This window comes from Chrysemys picta, chromosome 10 (genome assembly GCF_011386835.1).
Source record: "Chrysemys picta bellii isolate R12L10 chromosome 10, ASM1138683v2, whole genome shotgun sequence".
Classification (NCBI taxonomy): Eukaryota; Metazoa; Chordata; order Testudines; family Emydidae; genus Chrysemys; species Chrysemys picta.
Genome location: NC_088800.1, coordinates 13,125,794 through 13,143,163, shown reverse-complemented (window position 1 = coordinate 13,143,163; position 17,370 = coordinate 13,125,794). Strand labels below are relative to the sequence as shown.

Below are 17,370 nucleotides of genomic sequence, written 5' to 3'. Positions count from 1 at the left end.
GTCATAGCAAGAACAAAATCACTTGATGTTATATAATTTTAATAAATACTCGAGATGTAAAAGCTGCACAGTCACCTCCTGATAGCTGCCTCCCACCTGCTCCCCCTTTCAAAGGAGGCACAAGAAATCTGGTTGTCTGGGGTGCATTTACAGCAGGGAGTAGATGAATGAATCCAAGATGAGTAAGCAGTACTAATGAATAGGAAATGTAAACAACCAATACTGTACCTTTAACAACACAACATCTACAGTCCTGTCCACCTTGGAAATGTCACACAGGCTGTACCGCCTCTTGTGTCGTTCATACATTTTGTCCAAAAAAGGGAAAACAGAGGTAAAATGCAAGGAGCAGAGCCCACCATTAACTCCAGGATAAACTCGGTAAGGCGTACAGTCCAAATCTCTCACATATGTGCTCAGAGAAGCCCCTGCATCTCAGCGTTCTTTGAATCACATCAGCCTCTCCAATTCTCTTAACAGGAAAAAGAAAATCCCAGAGCTGTGACTGTTTGATAAAAGTCTTCTTAGAACACAGGGTCACTTATGCAGATGACGTAGTAATTTATAGCAAACAAGACAGATATGTTTAGAGAGATTATTCTAAATATGAAAATTAAAAATAATATTAAGTGGTAAGGATGGCACCAGTATTCCTGCTACATTTGATAAAAAAAGTTTTCTAGCCAATGTTAATGGCAGACAAGCACCAAAATTAAATTCTGGAAAGAGAGCGAGAACAAAAGCCAGATGCATGCAACTGGAACCGTGTAACATACCAAGAGAAAGAAAAAAAAATACCTAGGCTAGACTCAAACACAACGTGTCTAATTCAAAGAAGAAAAGAGTCTGGCCCTCAAATCCAAAGAAAATACTGTTGCTGATAGAATTTTTCTTCCACTGTTATAGATGGAAAAGCAAAACAACAACAAAAAACACTTTCCTCCTTTCAAGTAAGTCCACTGTTAACCAGGCAAGAAGGAATGGTCTTGAATAAGTTTAAATTTCTAATGACAGCACAGGGTAAAAGGGGAAAAAATAAATAAAATAAAGCCACTCCCTCCTGATTTCAGCTGGAACGTCACTGCTTGCCTTTTTAGTGCTGTACCAGCGTTCTTTGAGTCTTGAAAATGTAATTGCAGTTGTGGGAACATGATTCATCTTTTTTGTAGAGAGAAAAAGCAGGGGGACAACAGGGTTTTCTTTTTCACCCTATTTCTTTCACCTCAAGATGCAGCCTCTTGGTGCACTTGGTTAATTGAAAGAGATGAAGAAGAGTAAAAGTGCGCATCTTAAAGAAAAGGATCAGGAGAAAAGACAGCCCTTCTCCCGATCCTTGCCTCAGGTGAATGAAAAGAGACAGTTTCAGGCGTACAGCTTCTCAAAAACAGGAATGGAAACTTGTGATTTAATGTGTGAAAAAAAGGAAACCAGCCATTTTCGGTGCTTGCTCTGTCTGCAGCGCACAGCAGGAGAAGCAAAAGACTTCAGCAGCTTGTTATAATATTTACAAGATAAAAAAATACAATTCTCATTTGTTTTAATCTGAAAAGCAGTGTGTTTAAACAAAGTTTTTAAGTCTCTCTAATGCTGGTCTAGCCAGCGAGTCTCCCTTCCTCTCAATGGCTCATTCACATCAGCTGGGCCCTCATTTCACACTGCCACATGGTTTCCTGTTTTCAAACTGATTCAGCCCTCTCAGAGCCCCCTTCAGCTTCCACCCCACCCTGACCTCTCATGGGACGAAATGTTTCCATACTTCCCTGGCTTTAGACATTCTCTCACTCATTGCTTAAAAGGGAAGAGGAACAGAGACAGAAGAGAAAAGGAAAAAGGCTTTCTTTACTTTAAGTTGCAAAATGCAGAGATTTTTACAGAGCAGAAGAACTCACTGCTGTTGCTAGAGAGGAAGATGGGAATTAAGGGAGCTTTTAAGAGTGCATCACAAAGGGAAAAATAAGAACTTTATGTAATGGCAATATCAAATCAACCTTCCATTACAGATATGGAAAGACGTTCTTCATGAGGCCCATGAATGAAATTGGTCAATCTCCCAGGACAGGGATTCACTCTATTAATGCACATAGTTGAGGATTTCTGAGGCTGTTGATACAGTCCCAGAGGCAATGACTCAGTGGTCTAAGTCCCATTAGTTGTTCAAGGCTACTTGTAACCGCAAGCTCAAATTCTGGCAGGGACTACTCAACCCTGCATCCTTCCAAAATAGATGAAAAGTGAGCTTCACCCATGTCAATGCATGAGGATCTTTCAGAAGTATCTTTAAAATCAGAGGTCCCAACTGCTCTGAGCCCACATGCGAGAGCTCTTCTCACCCTTCTGCAAGTGCAGGAGTCTGACGCAGCTCAAGTTCCTCTCTTCTGAATGTTGTCAAGTCTGCTGGGGCATGTTGCTGGCTTCTGCCCCAGAGGATCTGCCTCTCGCTGGTGGGCAAACTGATTCTCATAGGCAAAGAGTTTGTAAAACACTGAGATGAAATATGGTCCAAAAATGTAAATTATTATTTTGAGCTGCCTTGCAAATGCCACCCCAATCTGGCTATTCTGAAGCCATCGGATCAACCACCACAACCAGTACACTCACCATGCAAACTCAGAAGACTAGCAGTCTCATTCAACATGTCAGAGTGGCTCGGTACCAGCTACCACTAGGAAGATGAAAGTGTCTGGATCTCCTTTGAAATCTCCAGCCCCCACCTCTTGTTTCAGCTTTCCACAGCCTGGAGCAGTTCCAAACTCTCCCTCACAACCTATAACATCACCTCCACAACTCACCCAACTAGACTAAGGAGGTTCCCATACCTGAATCTTTCAGATAGCACCATCCACTGGCTCATAAGATCAGTCCCGGAATCTTTTCTCTCTGTTAGTGAACACAGCTTCTGCTTTCGGTATTAGGACATACCCCAAATATGACAATACAGTAAACAGGGACTTTCAGGAGTCACCAGTTTCATCCAATGATGAATTCCCAGCAGTCATGCAGTCATAGAGATAAGAAATCACAAATGTCTGTGACAGCTCTTCAGGCTCTGCCATATAAGGCAGGGATTTCCTCAAACTCAAGTTAATTCAGATAAGGAAAGCTGTGATGAGCAGTGTGACGGGATGATGCTCTAATCCAATGGAGTGTTGCAAACAGCATCTACAATTCATACATTTGGCGTTTTCTTCAATTGTTTTCAAGTGAACTTAGTGATTTTTTTTTAAAACTGAATTTCCTGGTGACAGGTTCTTGAGACACTGAGACACATAAGTCTTCTCTTCCTTTACCGAGCATGGCTGACCCATGCGGCGGCTGTACAAGCTCCTTCAGACTGCCTCAGATAATGTATCTCACCTTTGAGCTGCTGGGCATAAGAATGGCCATACTGGGTCAGATCAAAGGTCCATCGGGCCCAATATCCTGTCTTCCGATGCCAGGTGCGCCCCAGAAGGAATGAACAGAACAGGCAATCACCAAGTGATCCAACCCCTGCTACCCACTACCAGCCTCTGGCAAACAGGGGGACACCATCCCTGTGCATCCTGGCTAATAGTCATTGATGGACCTATCCTCCATGAATTTATCTAATTCTTTTTTGAACCCTGTTATAGTCTTTTAATGATGAGAGAGAAGTTCAGTGATTATGACTCACTTGGTCCTTGGCCTCCAAATGAGACAGATGAACAGGCCAATCTCTGTTAATTATAATATGGAGATATACCTATCTTATAGAACTGGAAGGGACCCTGAAGGGTCATCGAATCAAGTCCAGCCCCCGGCCTTCACTAGCAGGACCAAGTACTGATTTTGCCCCAGATCCCCTAAGTGGCCCCCTCAAAGATTGAACTCACAACCCTGGGTTTAGCAGGCCAATGCTCAAACCACTGAGCTATCCCTCCCCCCATGGTGGTGGGTTCTGGGCAGAAATATGTGATAAGACAAACCTCTAAAGGGGGCAACTCCATTTGTAGCATAGGCTAGAAGCAGCCACTTCACCTTTTCTAAAGGCTAGAAAGTGACAATGACCTCTAGCCGGGGACAAAAACTAGAGGAGACCCAGGCAGGTATTTTCTACACCAGGAGGAAGAAGAGCAAGGAAAGGATCAACCTAGGGAGGTGGTGGAGTCTCCTTCCTTGGAGGTTTTTAAGGCCCGGCTTGACAAAGCCCTGGCTGGGATGATTTAGTTGGGAATTGGTCCTGCTTTGAGCAGGGGGTTGGACTAGATGACCTCTTGAGGTCCCTTCCAAACCTGATATTCTATGATTCTATGAATATCTATCTATTCATCTTGTTAGCTCTGTGAAGTGAGGTGACTACCGGAACTCCATTCAGGATTAACATGCTTTGATCTCATAGGCTCTGGAACTCAGTGGCAGGGTCACCCACGAATCCCTTAGAGCTCCCCTCTCACATGCACAGTGAAGTGACCAATTCTTTTACAGATTTTTTTTTTTTTTTTTTTTTTAAATTGAAGCTCCCTAAGTTGCTCCTGGCGGTGGCTACAAACGCTCCTGCCCCTTTTCCAAGGTTTTTCCTCCCAGGTTCTGTGGTCAACAAACTTCACGTTGTAAAACGCACACAAAATTATCTGCCAGGCGTGCACTCACGTGAGAGACAGTCAGTCTCCTTCCATTTTAGGTGGGGCTTTTGCTACGTAGCCACAGGCTGGAAATCTCATTTCCCAGACATCCCTATCTCCTTACATACACATGCAGAAGGAAGATGCAGGAAACAGGCTCCTGCTGAGTCAAAGAAAAGCAATGGTATTCTGGGCTCTTTTGTTTGTTTATTTTTAACACCTGCAGGCAGTCCCTGGACATACGTAGTCACATGCGTACACCCAGGCAATAGACACTGTATACATACTGAGGAATACAACCACAAATGCATGGCATTATCAGTGGAAAAGACAGAGAGAAAACAAATGAGCTAGTAATTCTCTCTTTTTCTGCTCTCCTTTCATGAGAGTTACTCAAAATGGAGAACAGAAACAATCAGCAACTACATCCACTGGCTACAGATTCGACAGTTCTGGGCACTTTATTAAAAACATCTGGAAATGATGAAGAGTTTGAAACTAACCAATCATTTCATATCCAAACCAAAACCAGTGCTGCAGATTTCAAGTGAAGAAAAAGTCTTGTTCAACTGCATCATATGATCTCGAACTCCTCCAGATAAAACCCCTCCCCCCTACCCTACCCCACGAGCTAACAGACCGCTTAATGACAAGGAAATCATGGCTAGCCTAAAAACAGACAGCATTATTGTTATCTGTTTCAAATTACAAGATCCGTATAGTTATGAAACGCTGAAAATGATGCAATCTACAGAAATACTGCAGAATATTAATATTTTAAACTGTGGCTCTGATATCAATTAATAGAGTAGAGCGCAAAAAAAAATCCTCTTCCTTTTAATCAAATCAAAACCCACTTCTGATCACTACATGCAGGAGTTGTTAAATGCATCAGAAGGAGAACAGGGAAATGGCTAGGTCTTAAACTGTGCTTTTAAAAAGATATGACTTTTTGCAAAAAGTGTTGTTAAGATTTCTGCCTAAACGAGATACAAAAACACTATTTCCTAAAACCAAAGAAGAGGAAGGAAATCTGCACCAGAACATTACAAATCTAAGAAAGAATTTACATCCAAGTTTGGAAGAAGTACACACTTAGCTTATTTAGAGAATGGCAGGTCAGCAATGGTAAGAAAAAAAAACGTTAGAAGACCGAGACCCTAGAGTGTATTTTCAAGAGGACGAGGCAGTTTCTCTACATCAAAGTCACATACAACTCAGTACTGAAAAGACAGGCATTTTTCAAAGTCTATATATAACATCTGACATAATATATTTTGCATTCTCACAACATGTTTCAAAAAACAAAGCAGAATTTGGAAACTGAACCCTCTGAGAGGACAAATGAAGTCTGGAAAACATTTTGTTTGCAAAAAGAACAGGAGTACTTGTGGCACCTTAGAGACTAACAAATTTATTAGAGCATAAGCTTTCGTGGGCTACAGCCCACTTCTTCAGATGCACCCCGAAGAAGTGGGCTGTAGCCCATGAAAGCTTATGCTCTAATAAATTTGTTAGTCTCTAAGGTGCCACAAGTACTCCTGTTCTTTTTGCAGATACAGACTAACACGGCTGCTACTCTGAAACCTGTCATTTTGTTTGCAGTTCTTTTTCCGATCTGATGAACGTTGCAGCTGAACATGAAAACAGAACCGGCCTTTGCGCCACCTGGTGGCTACAATTTATTTAATTATTTAAAGTTAACAGATGTCCCTCCTAAAGCAAATGAAAGCTCTTGCAGTTGTGCAAATATTGAAGCAAGTCAGCAACAAATAGAAAGTTAGCAACTTAGGCAGTTATTACCTTGGATTCCCCTAGTAGACATTGCATAGAAAATAAATTGGACAACTGAAAGGACGGAGGCCTAAAGGAAAATGGTAGGGCACATGTCTAATCTAAGGAATAAGCTCTGCTCAACAATACAGAAGACACAAAAGCACCAAGATTCTGCTTATATACCCTGGAGACAAATTCCTTTCTGGCCCCCCACATTTGCCTAAATTATTTATATTGAACTCCCTGCTAGGCAAATTCAAATAAAAAGCCTGAACCTGCAACTGTTATTCATGTAACCCCCACTTAAATCACTGAGATATTCATTCAATGGCTTTAGAATCAGGCCCATCCCCTCACAATTAAACTGTAACACAACACAGTGGGATAACATTCCAGAACTGAACTTGTAAATCCAGACACAAGACTTACACATCATACAGCTTGCACAAACTGTAAAATAAACAATTCTGAAACAGTGAAAAATAAATGAGAGAGAATGAGGAAGTTCCTCTAACTACAGAAACATGGAGTGCATATTTAAAAAATAAAAATAAAGATAAACGTCAACCCTACAGGCGTTTTAACTACTTCCCAACTTTCTCTTTCTTAATACCTCTTCCGTATAAACGTCTCATGCCAAATTTGTAAATAACTGTGGCTTTTTTTCAAAAAGAATAAATGCTGATACTTTTATTAGACTTCAGTGCATGTCTGAACATCTTTTTCAGAGGAAGTAAACTGCACATTCTACAACTCCCAAAGAGATTAGCAAACTCTTGTCTCATTTTACATCAGTTTGCAACATACAGCTCTGCCCATACCAAAAAGAAGCTGCAAATGAAGAGGTCTGGCTGCCTCAAGTGCAGTGGAAACTTTGTCAACAACATGGATGATTCTTCCAAACATTGTGGGAGTGTTAGGAGAAAGTGTCTCCTCATTGCCATGAATTCTGACCATTTCGAACCATGCAGTGGGGCCAGCTCTTTGAAAACGACAACCGAAAACCTCACATTTTAGATCTCAGTTGGTGATCTTCTAAACTTATTGCAAGTGCCACAACTTTAAAACAAAGGGTATTAAAAGTAATTCTTCATAGCAGTGCGTTCTGTTTGTTTGTTGTTTGACCTGTGTAAATCTAGAGCTCACAAAAGTGAGGAAGTAAGAGAAATCGCTAAAATCGGGAACACTGCCAACAGGCACCTCAATTGTCACCAGTAGCATTACACTAATATTCCACAATTGGGCTTCAGAACACAGCTCTGCCTCCTCATGTACCACTGCTATTTGAGTCCTTAAACCAGGGTTCCCCAGCGCGGTGCCCGCGGGCACCATGGCGCCTGCCGGGGCATCCATGTGCGCTCGCCTACTGGCTGCCGGACAAGCAGCCGCCGAAATGTCGCCGAGAAGTGGCAACATCAAGAAGTGCTACCGCCGAAATGCCGCCGAATTTCAGCGGCGACGCCTGTCGATGACGCCTCTTGACATTGCCACTTCACGAATTTCGGCGGCTGCTTGTCCAGCGGCCACGGTCCTCGGCAGCTAGTCGTCTGGCGCCCGCCCCCCCACGGAAAAGGTTGGGGACCACTGCCTTAAACACTCCAGGCAGGGCAGGAAGTTTTGTGATATGGACACTCTTGTCAACAGAACCTTAAGCCCATTTTGAAACAACATCTCTTGATATGAAATATTGATGAATTAATCCTTTATAAAGCATCCGCTCCCCAGTCTTCCATCTATCACTGTAATAACTGTATGTCTTACTTGATTATTATTAATAATTCTTCTACTGAAAATTCATATTTTGCTGGAATATGGAAACGAAGTCTGCAACCAGAAGCAAGTGTTTCCTTTTTAGATTTGTTTTAACAAAAAAGCTGCCTACATGAGCTTGAAGGAAGTTTTATTCGTCTATGATTTTAAGATGCTGGGAATTTGTGCACTAAGTTTAATGCGAACACACATGTTTCACAGCCAAGTGGGAAATTCCTCAAAAGAGACATTTCTTACAGAAATCTTGACAGCTATCGGCAAGATCATCTCTTGCCCTACAAGCCCATGGAAGAGAGTATGGGGTATAAAGCATCCCTTTACTCCCTGTAGGAGTTTGCAACTCTTCCTCCGGTGCAGGGGGATGAGCAGGGGTGGGGAATGGGAATGGCTTTGGCTCAACCCCAGAAACATGCATAGATGAGCTGGTGTAGAGGGAGAAGTAGCTGGCTACTGATATAGACCAGCAGGCGCATTGATTTCCCCCTTGGAGCAAGAGGGAAGCCAGGGAGAGCTGTTAACTTAGGCCTGGTCTACACTTAAAAGTTAGGTTGACATAGCTACTGCACTCACAGGTGTGAACAATTCACACCTGAGAGCCACAGCTATGCTGACCTAACCCCCAGTGTAGATGCGGCTAGGTCAATGGAAGACTTCTTCCAACAACCTAGCTACCACTGCTTGGGGAGGCAGAATTCCTTCAACGAGGGGAAACCCCTTCCATCACTTTAGGAAGAATCTATACTACAGCGCTACAGTGGCACAGCTGCAGCGGACTGCTGTAGCGCCAGTAGTGTAGACATGGCCCCAAACTCAAAGTTCCCTCTCTGGTCTACTCCTTATTAACAGCTGTAGGAGGTGCAATGGCTAACTCCTCCATCAGAAATATTCTGTATAATAGAGCCCCTGCTATATATGATGTACTGCTCTTGAGGAGTGCTAATTAACAGAGTGAGAGGTAATCTTGCCTAACACCTGCTGCAGTCAAATGAACATTTACACTAGACGCTGTGAAATAATCTGAAAATAATGAAAACTGGCTACTTATGGATTCAGTCCTGCAAGGGGCTCAGTGCCCCTCAACTCCTACTGACGTTAATACCTCTCCTCTTTATCCTCATCAACTTCAACATCTCCATTGACATCCTCCCGCAGAGGTGTTTACACACTGGTCGCTGAGGGCACGTCTACATTACCCCAGAGTTCGGACTAAGGGGGCATGAAGAGCAGTGCTCACCAAAAGTGCTGCGCTTTAAGTCCCCTATGTGGATGCTGTGAGCGCAAAGGTACAGGTCCTGAGTGCTTTCCCCTTAGTCCAAACTGTGGAGCAGTGTAGGCTTGCCCTTAAAAATGTTTAGAGACACAGACATTAGCTGAGCTTTTATACAAAGGAGAAACATTGGAATTATTTAACTTCCAAGGAGAAGAGTAAGTCAGGACTTGGACTGAGGCATAGACAGCAATGTGTATTTCACTCACAAGTGATCAGATGCTTCTTTCTGCCCTGTCATACTGTAATACGAAGACTAGGGGAGACTATAAAACCTGAAGGCAGCAAATGGAAAACACAACACTGACCTATGGGATCGGCTCCTACAAGAAGTCACATGGATACAGAACAGAGCATTTTACAGAATTTTAAAGAGGACTATATACTATTAGAAGCGTTAACCATATTGACAGCTGAGCAAACTAAGAGAAATCAAGCCTCATAGTCCAGAACAGAAGATAGTGATGTGTGGGGTTAGGAAGGAATGCTTCCATGTCGTATGAGAAGATACTGAAAAGATCAGATTGTTTACCTCAGAAAGGAGATGAATAAAAGGTGACATAAAAGTACATAAAATAATGAATAGTACAGAGGAGGTAGAGTGCAAGCTTCTGCTCTCCTTGTCTCATAACACAAGAACAAGGGGACATTCAGTGAAATTAAAAGGTGGCAAATACAATACTGATAAAAGGAAACAGTTTTCACACAACGTGCAACTAGACTGTGGAACTCATTGCCACAGGATGACATTAAGGCCATAAACTTAGTGAGATACAAAAAGAGATTGGACATTCATCTGAATAACTAGAGTACCCAGAGTTGTAACAGATAATGCTAATAAATTCTGAAAGAGATATTCCACACAATGCTTTAGGATTTAAATTTAGGATTTGGGTCTGATGTAGGGGACAGATTATCTCACATCTGCCTACTCTGAAGCATCTGCTGCTTGCCACTCTCGGAGTCAGGATACCGGATCAGATGGACCATGAGTCTGATCTATTATGGCAATTCCTATGTTCCTACAGTTGTACACAATTGTTTTAGATGACTTAGGGCAGGTGCATTCTTCCCCCAACAAATATTACGTATTTAGCTAATAAGGGAGACAGGATAGCAGATTAGATAGACCAACTGGCTGACAAGGTCCAACAAAACCCACATACAAAATCAATGAGGAAAACTACTAGACAACATAAAATGGCACAGTTTAGATTGGAAAAGTATTCATATTCTACTTTTCTTCTAAGCTTTTAGTATACATTTGTGCTGTGACAGACCCAGACCAGTGGGGTACAGGAGTCTGGTAGAGGGCAAACATACTGGTCACTGGATGAGTAGTTTTCTGTTCCCTGAGTGACCAGAGCAGGGGGTGCACTAGAGTAATCAGGAACCTGCTAGAACCAGTTAAGGCAGGCAGGCTAATTAGGACACCTGGAGCCAATTAAGAAGAAGCTGCTAGAATCAATTAAGGCAGGCTAATCAGGGCACCTGGGTTTTAAAAGGAGCTCACTTCAGTTTGTGGTGCGAGTGTGAGGAGCTGAGAGTGAGAGGGTGTGCTGCTGGAGGACTGAGGAGCACAAGCGTTATCAGACACCAGGAGGAAGGTCCTGTGGTGAGAATAAGGAAGGTGTTTGGAGGAGGCCATGGGGAAGTAGCCCAGGGAGTTGTAGCCGTCATGCAGCTGTTACAGGAGTCACTATAGACAGCTGCAGTCCACAGGGCCCTGGGCTGGAACCCGGAGTAGAGGGCAGCCCCGGGTTCCCCCCAAACCTCCCAATTGACCTGGACTGTGGGTTCTTCCAGAGGGGAAGGTCTCTGGGCTGTTCCCCAACCCACATGGTGAATCTCTGCAGCAAGAAAAATCCACCAATAAGCGCAGGACCCACCAAGATAGAGGAGGAACTTTGTCACAATGCCCTATAGATTTCTATAGGGGACTGGAGGGAGGGAATGGGTAGGGTCCCCAAGGAATACAAAACTAAGCTCCAATTTACAGACATATTCAAAACATGACCAGATACTTCTCTGCTATAGCAGAACATGCCTAAGATGCCTCTTCTTCACAGCTTTATGTAATACTACAAGAGGCACTTCAGGGGATAAAAAGCATCTCTTACTTAGAAGCCAGATATCACAGCCTAAGCCTTATTGTTGACATTTTTACAGAAAAGAAAAATAATATTTATTTTTATGATTATGGAATACTACATACTAGAGCTATTCAGTAAGAATTTTGGCTCATAATATAGTACATGAAGGTTGTCATTCCTTCCAGTTTATCACGGAACCCCACTGGAATAAATCTGTTCCTACTGGCAGAGCGTCTCAGGGGAACAGGTCTCTCTTTGCTTCAAATAATGTCAGTTCTATCTTGGAACAAGCTTGGAAGCTCAGGCCACTGAGTGTGTTTTGGAGAGGCTTTGTCTATTCCCTTTTCATGACCACATACCTCCCCAACACAGTTACCTTATCCTTGCTGAAATCACAGCCCCTCAAGGCATTAGAAGTGCATACTTGCTGGCACTGCAGTAAACCCCACCTACTGGGCACAGGACGCACAGGGGGGAAATGCCACACAGAAGCATTCAAGATGCTTGGGAGTTTTGGAAGTTCCCTGGGGTACTGGAGAGACTAAATTGGGATCTTCCTTCCTCAGTTAAAACTCCTGATGTCACAGGTAACTCAGCACTTTGTTCTTGAACAAAAAGGACGATCTCAGGTCTCTTGCTAACAGCTCCAAGGAAGGAGGAGATTTTAAAAATAAATAAATATAGATTATATTACATTAAATGAGGGATGAAGGGAATATTTCTTGGTGTTCTCAGGGGCCTCACAGCAGAAATGTTTACTAGACTCAGAAGCATGAAAACCTTCAGAGTTTTCAGCAAAGTAGGTCCCAGTGAAATCAATTAAAAGCAAAACAAAAGGATTTGGAGGATGCAAGAATTACAAGAGATTATTTTGTAAAGCAAGAAAGAAATTCCTTCCCATTATGGAATGGTTAATTAATTTATCTACAAAGCCCTTCCACCCAACGCTGGGACTGCAGCTGACTCAGCGAGCCCTTTTGGCTATTACGCAGCATTAGTGTCTCAAGTTTTTGAAGTTTGCAGTTAGAGAAAAAAAAAAAAGTCCTTCAAAACATGCAAAAACTAATGAATCCCATATGTGGGATGCTGTCATTATTCCATGTTTATAAGAGGATCGGGTTTTGTTAAATGGGTTTATTTAATACAGACGGTGAAGGGGGTGGGGTGAGGGGGAGACTCAGCAAAAGATCCAAAAGCTATTGAAAGACAAACATTTTCTTTCTTAACCAAAGCATTCAGTAACAGGGGAGAAGACAGGATTTAAGCTCAAGTTAGAAATGTTTAAAGAAATACAATATACTTTGGTGTACTTCTGTTTGCAGCTTTTCTGACAGCCTGTGACGTTTTGGCCAACAGCAAAACCTTTTTTTAGAGGATTAAAAATATATATTAGGGTCCTCCTCCATCCCCTTCCCTCACTGCACTGGGGTTGGGACAACATAAATGCCTTATGGGAACATCTGCTGGGCTAGTCAAACAATTATGGCTTTTTCAACAGCTGTTGCCATTTTGTGCTCTCTCGACTAGGTCAGCTTCAGAGAAATCTGGAAAGAAATATTAGTCGTGTCCTTCTCCCGACACTCACCCCTAACTCCAGCACTAAAGACAGTCCCCTCGGGGGGCCTGGTAAAGAGGCCGACCGAGGCCAGGCTCCTTGCATTAAAGCTAAAAGGGTGACGGCCAGACTATGCTTAAACTGAGAAGCTCCTTTTCCTTTTTCAATTCTTAATCATTGGCATTAGATATAAAACCAAGAAAATGCAATGCCCAGAGGGATGCCTTCACTGCACTGTTCATGCACTTTAATCCTGACTTGTAGCACTCCCTGTTATTCTAGTCCTGGGTCCCACGTAGCACATTGCTAATGTACCAAAATTCTGACCTGCAGCATCCTCGGATATTCCACCTCTGGCCTCCTTACCCTCTGTCCCCCTCACAGCTCTGCCAATAACCTCACTCTCAGCCTACCACCCCTCTGCCGTTTCAGTACTGCGACCCCAGACATCTGCCATAAAAGGTGACACACCATATATTTAAAAAGCAGACCTGCCAAAGGTAGCTAACCCGCCAGACAGCATTACTTACCAGTTGGGGAATAGTTGTTACTCATCACAGTACGTATATACATTTCATTTTTGTGCTTTTCTCAGAAACCTAAAGTTCAGTTAGAAATCAACGAGAAACTTAGCTCAGATACTGGGTGGAATAAAGTTTGTCTGTTAGCTTTATTCTCCTAACAGAGAAGGAACCAGAATGACTTGGGAAAGCTCTTGCACTGTAGTATCAGTAGGTACTTGATGAAGACCTTTTCAGTGCTCAGAGAACATGCAATGCTCAGAGAATTTTCCTCGCACTCCTCTGGCCTGAATGCAGCTGACTGCTTTTTCCTTTAAAACTCCTTTGTTTTTATGCTATCATGTGTTACTAGACTCTGGCTGGATATCTGTTTACTTGCAGCAACACTTTCCCAAAAGAATGGTAACAACAAGAAAACCTAATGCAAACAGAGCTCACTTATCTGAAATAGGCAGAGCCTGCCCTGCACTTGAATGGAGGATAGATTTAGGAATCCGAGGAGCCATACAGCAAAGAGGCAACACTGGTACCTGGAGCAGAATAAAAACTAATACCATGAAGGAGAGGTCAGCCTAGAAAATCCCAAAGGCAAAGTCCAAATTAGAAGCAAGTGGGATACACTGAAAAGGGCTGGGGTGAGGAGCTGGTCAGAGCATTCTGTAAGTGTTGGGTTCCCCCCTAATGGGACAGTTATTTAATCAATCTATTTATTTAGATTTATAGCAAAAAGAGAGCAAGAGAAAAAGCGCATATTCTGGGATCCAGATGCCCCTGACAATTTTGAAAATACAACACAAAACCCAGCAGCTCCCCCAAAGGATAAACATTTACCAAAACTGACAAGCAAGCCAACCAACTGCAAAGCCTTGCCCTCCCCTCCATTCCTCCCAAAAAGAACCGGGACATGCCGAGGGCCCTGGAGCCTGTTTCAGACTGAGGGAACAGTAGGGAGTAAAGAAGTTAAATACAGAGTTAAGGTGCCATTCCTACCAAGAGAGCTCCAGGTTGAGCATCTCTGCTGCCTGCAGCAGCAGTCTAGCATAGGAAGAAAGGAAAGCAGATTCCAGGTCATCTACACCCCCTTAAACCACTCCAATAAACCAACAGGTAGTCAGTGCAGATACAGAGCACAGGTGCTGGTGTGTTACTCCCAAGATATACCACTTAATAAGCAGGCTGCAGCATTCTGCACCTGTTTTCCTTTCAGGGCTCCAGTTTCGGCACTACATTATTCTTCCCCTGTTCTGTCTCCCTCTGTCTACTATTACAGGGATTGAGGGACCCAAACCTTGCAACCAATATCTCCACCTCAGCATCCACATTTCTGGTGTGTTGCATCATTATTCAACCATCTCAGCCACCCTAAGGTAGCAGTGGAGTGCTCCAGATGAGAGTCCAAATAGATACTCTAGGGCAAGCTGTAAGCACGAGGTCTCTCTTACCAAAAAAAATCTACTGCCTCCCACTGCCCCCAGTCCCGCAAAATATAATCTGCCCCATAAAACCCAACTCCGCTCAACCTCTGGGGTCTCCCACTCCACAAGAGACTCACTCCTTTCTGGGCATCCCCAAAGAGACAGCACTCTCATCTCACAATTAACAGGTCTCTCAACCTCTCACACAGGGAGAGGCACCAACCCAACTCAAGCCAATCCCCTGTTACTGAGGATGGAAAGTTGGTCTGATCCCCAACTAAGAGTCCTGTCAAATAAAGAGAAGTACAATATTTGTTCCACCTTGATCCCAGGGGACCGAATATTAACAACCCTTCCCATTAAAAGGCATCTTTCCATTAAAACAAGCTCCTGCTTGGCAAGAAGTTATTCCAGTTCCCCTGTGGCAACCATGACCTGTCCCTTTGGCTGCACCTCTGTGAGTGAAGTGGTGGAAAATTCCCCTTTACCAAATATCAGAGAATGCTCAAGCACAACTGTGAGGCAAACAGCTTTGTCCTCCTCCTTCTGGGCATGCAGATGTTCATCTTGCAATCACAGGGAAAGAAATGCAAGGTCAAAAAGAAAAGGAGGGAAGGGGGAAAATGACTGAGAAATACTGACAAATCTGACTAAGTGAGTATTCACCCACAAAAGCTTATGTCTATTAGTCTATAAGGTGCCATAGGACTCTGTCGCTTTCTACAGATCCAGACTAACACAGCTACCCCTCTGATACTTGAGAAATACTTGTCAGTGATGACAACAGACCCCAGCTGTCCACATCCATCAATGTTTCTCTGCTTGATAAGCAACACTGAGAACTGTGCTGCAGCATTTAGAAGAGATCGTAGAGATTTCTAAGCTCCTGGATGCCAGATCTCAGACTGGAAATTGAAGCAGGAGTTTTATCGTCCACCTTTCTACAATTGCATTATATGCCAATCAGCAATAGCAATATCCCTCCTAACTGCTTTTAGGTATTCTCTTTAACGTGTCCAGCTGTGTGTGGAGGCTGAGCTAAAAGTTGAATGTGAATTTGAATTTGGGCTCTCGCTCTAATTTACGGAGGCAAGTACAATCTCAGACAGAAGAAAAACAAGTCACCGTGCTTGATGTTGAGCAGGCTCAATACCAGGTCTTAGAGCTAATGAGTTAGAAAGGGCAGGGCTTCGCTTTCTTGCCTCTTATCTCACCAACAAGGATAAGCAGTAATGGAAAGGGGAATACACAATATTGTGTATGTAGCGAAATGCGGGTGGGGGACACAAACAGATCATTGTCACAACACTGGTAAAAGAAACTCAATTACCAGAAAGACACACAGAAGGGCACTCGCTGTAGGAAAGGGAAGCACGTGACACTTGAAGAAAGTAACAAGCCCGTACAAAATGCACAGAGGCACTTTCCTGCATCCCTGTATTAAAGGGATGGGGAAGACTTCCAAGAGAAAGCCTTTTCTTAAGGTGATTCTAGCTAAACCATGACCATTTGCTTCAGGCTTAATTTTGCAATTACTGCAAGAACTTGCCCGGAGAGTTGTTCCTATATAAAAAACAAAAACAAAAACAAAAAAACACCCACAGAGCAAGCAAAACAAAACAAAAAGCCCTCCCAAAAACGTTCTTCTCCCCCCAAAAAAGCAACACTGGTTCTCCATCTATTCTATATAGAGTAAATTGTTTGGGACAAGAACTGCCGTCACTTTTGTTTTATACAGCACTGAGCACACTGTGGGCACTTAAATGATAAACAGGAAGAGGAGGGAACAGCTAAATTAACTGGGGATTCAAAGGAGATGTTTCTGGGGCCATTTAGAACTAGAAATCCCATTATAGTGCCAATTTTGTTTTTCATTAAATACACGTACATACAAAACAGATTAAAAAACCCCAAGCAAGCTGAGAGGAGAGGGAAATAAGAAGACAAGAACCGCAAGCAGGCTAGTTCCAATGCAACATCTCTCGCTATCCCACTGCTGTTATGATGTACTTCACTAAACCACTGCAAAAACTGAGTCATATCTGGTTACAGGCTCCATGGTGGCCAAACACAGACCACAGGAACAACAACAAACTGGTGAAGGGAATGTCCTAAGTGGTGGTAAAAAGAAACATTGTTCTGGTGTCCCACTCATACTTCTGGGTTCTCCTTCAACAGAAAAGTCAGTATCATCCCATGCATTTTAGAAGCATCTGCATCTGAAGATGTGATCTGGCTTTTGGTATAAATGAGGGTGAATACAGAAATTCTCCATAAAGCTCAGAAGTCCCCACGGTGAGTTACTTCATGGCAAGCCAGGGTATGCACCAGCCTGTCATGTAGTAATGTCTCATGTGAACTTTGCTACAATGCAGTGAGAGTCCCAGACTGCA

The 17,370-nt window shown here is 43.1% G+C and overlaps 1 protein-coding gene across 23 annotated transcripts in view; it reads right to left on the bottom strand.

Moving 5' to 3' along the window:
• AKAP13 (A-kinase anchoring protein 13) overlaps positions 1 to 17,370 on the bottom strand; it is a 341,004-nt gene that overhangs the window by 118,714 nt on the left and 204,920 nt on the right. The window contains exon 1 of one of the 23 annotated variants that reach the window (XM_024102926.3): positions 229 to 428. The exons of the other annotated variants lie outside the window; for them this stretch is intronic. Within the exon in view, the coding sequence (XP_023958694.2) occupies positions 229 to 309 (81 nt within the window). The 5' untranslated portion in view covers positions 310 to 428. Of the gene's footprint in view, positions 1 to 228; positions 429 to 17,370 lie in introns of those variants that run through there. 23 annotated transcript variants of the gene reach the window in all.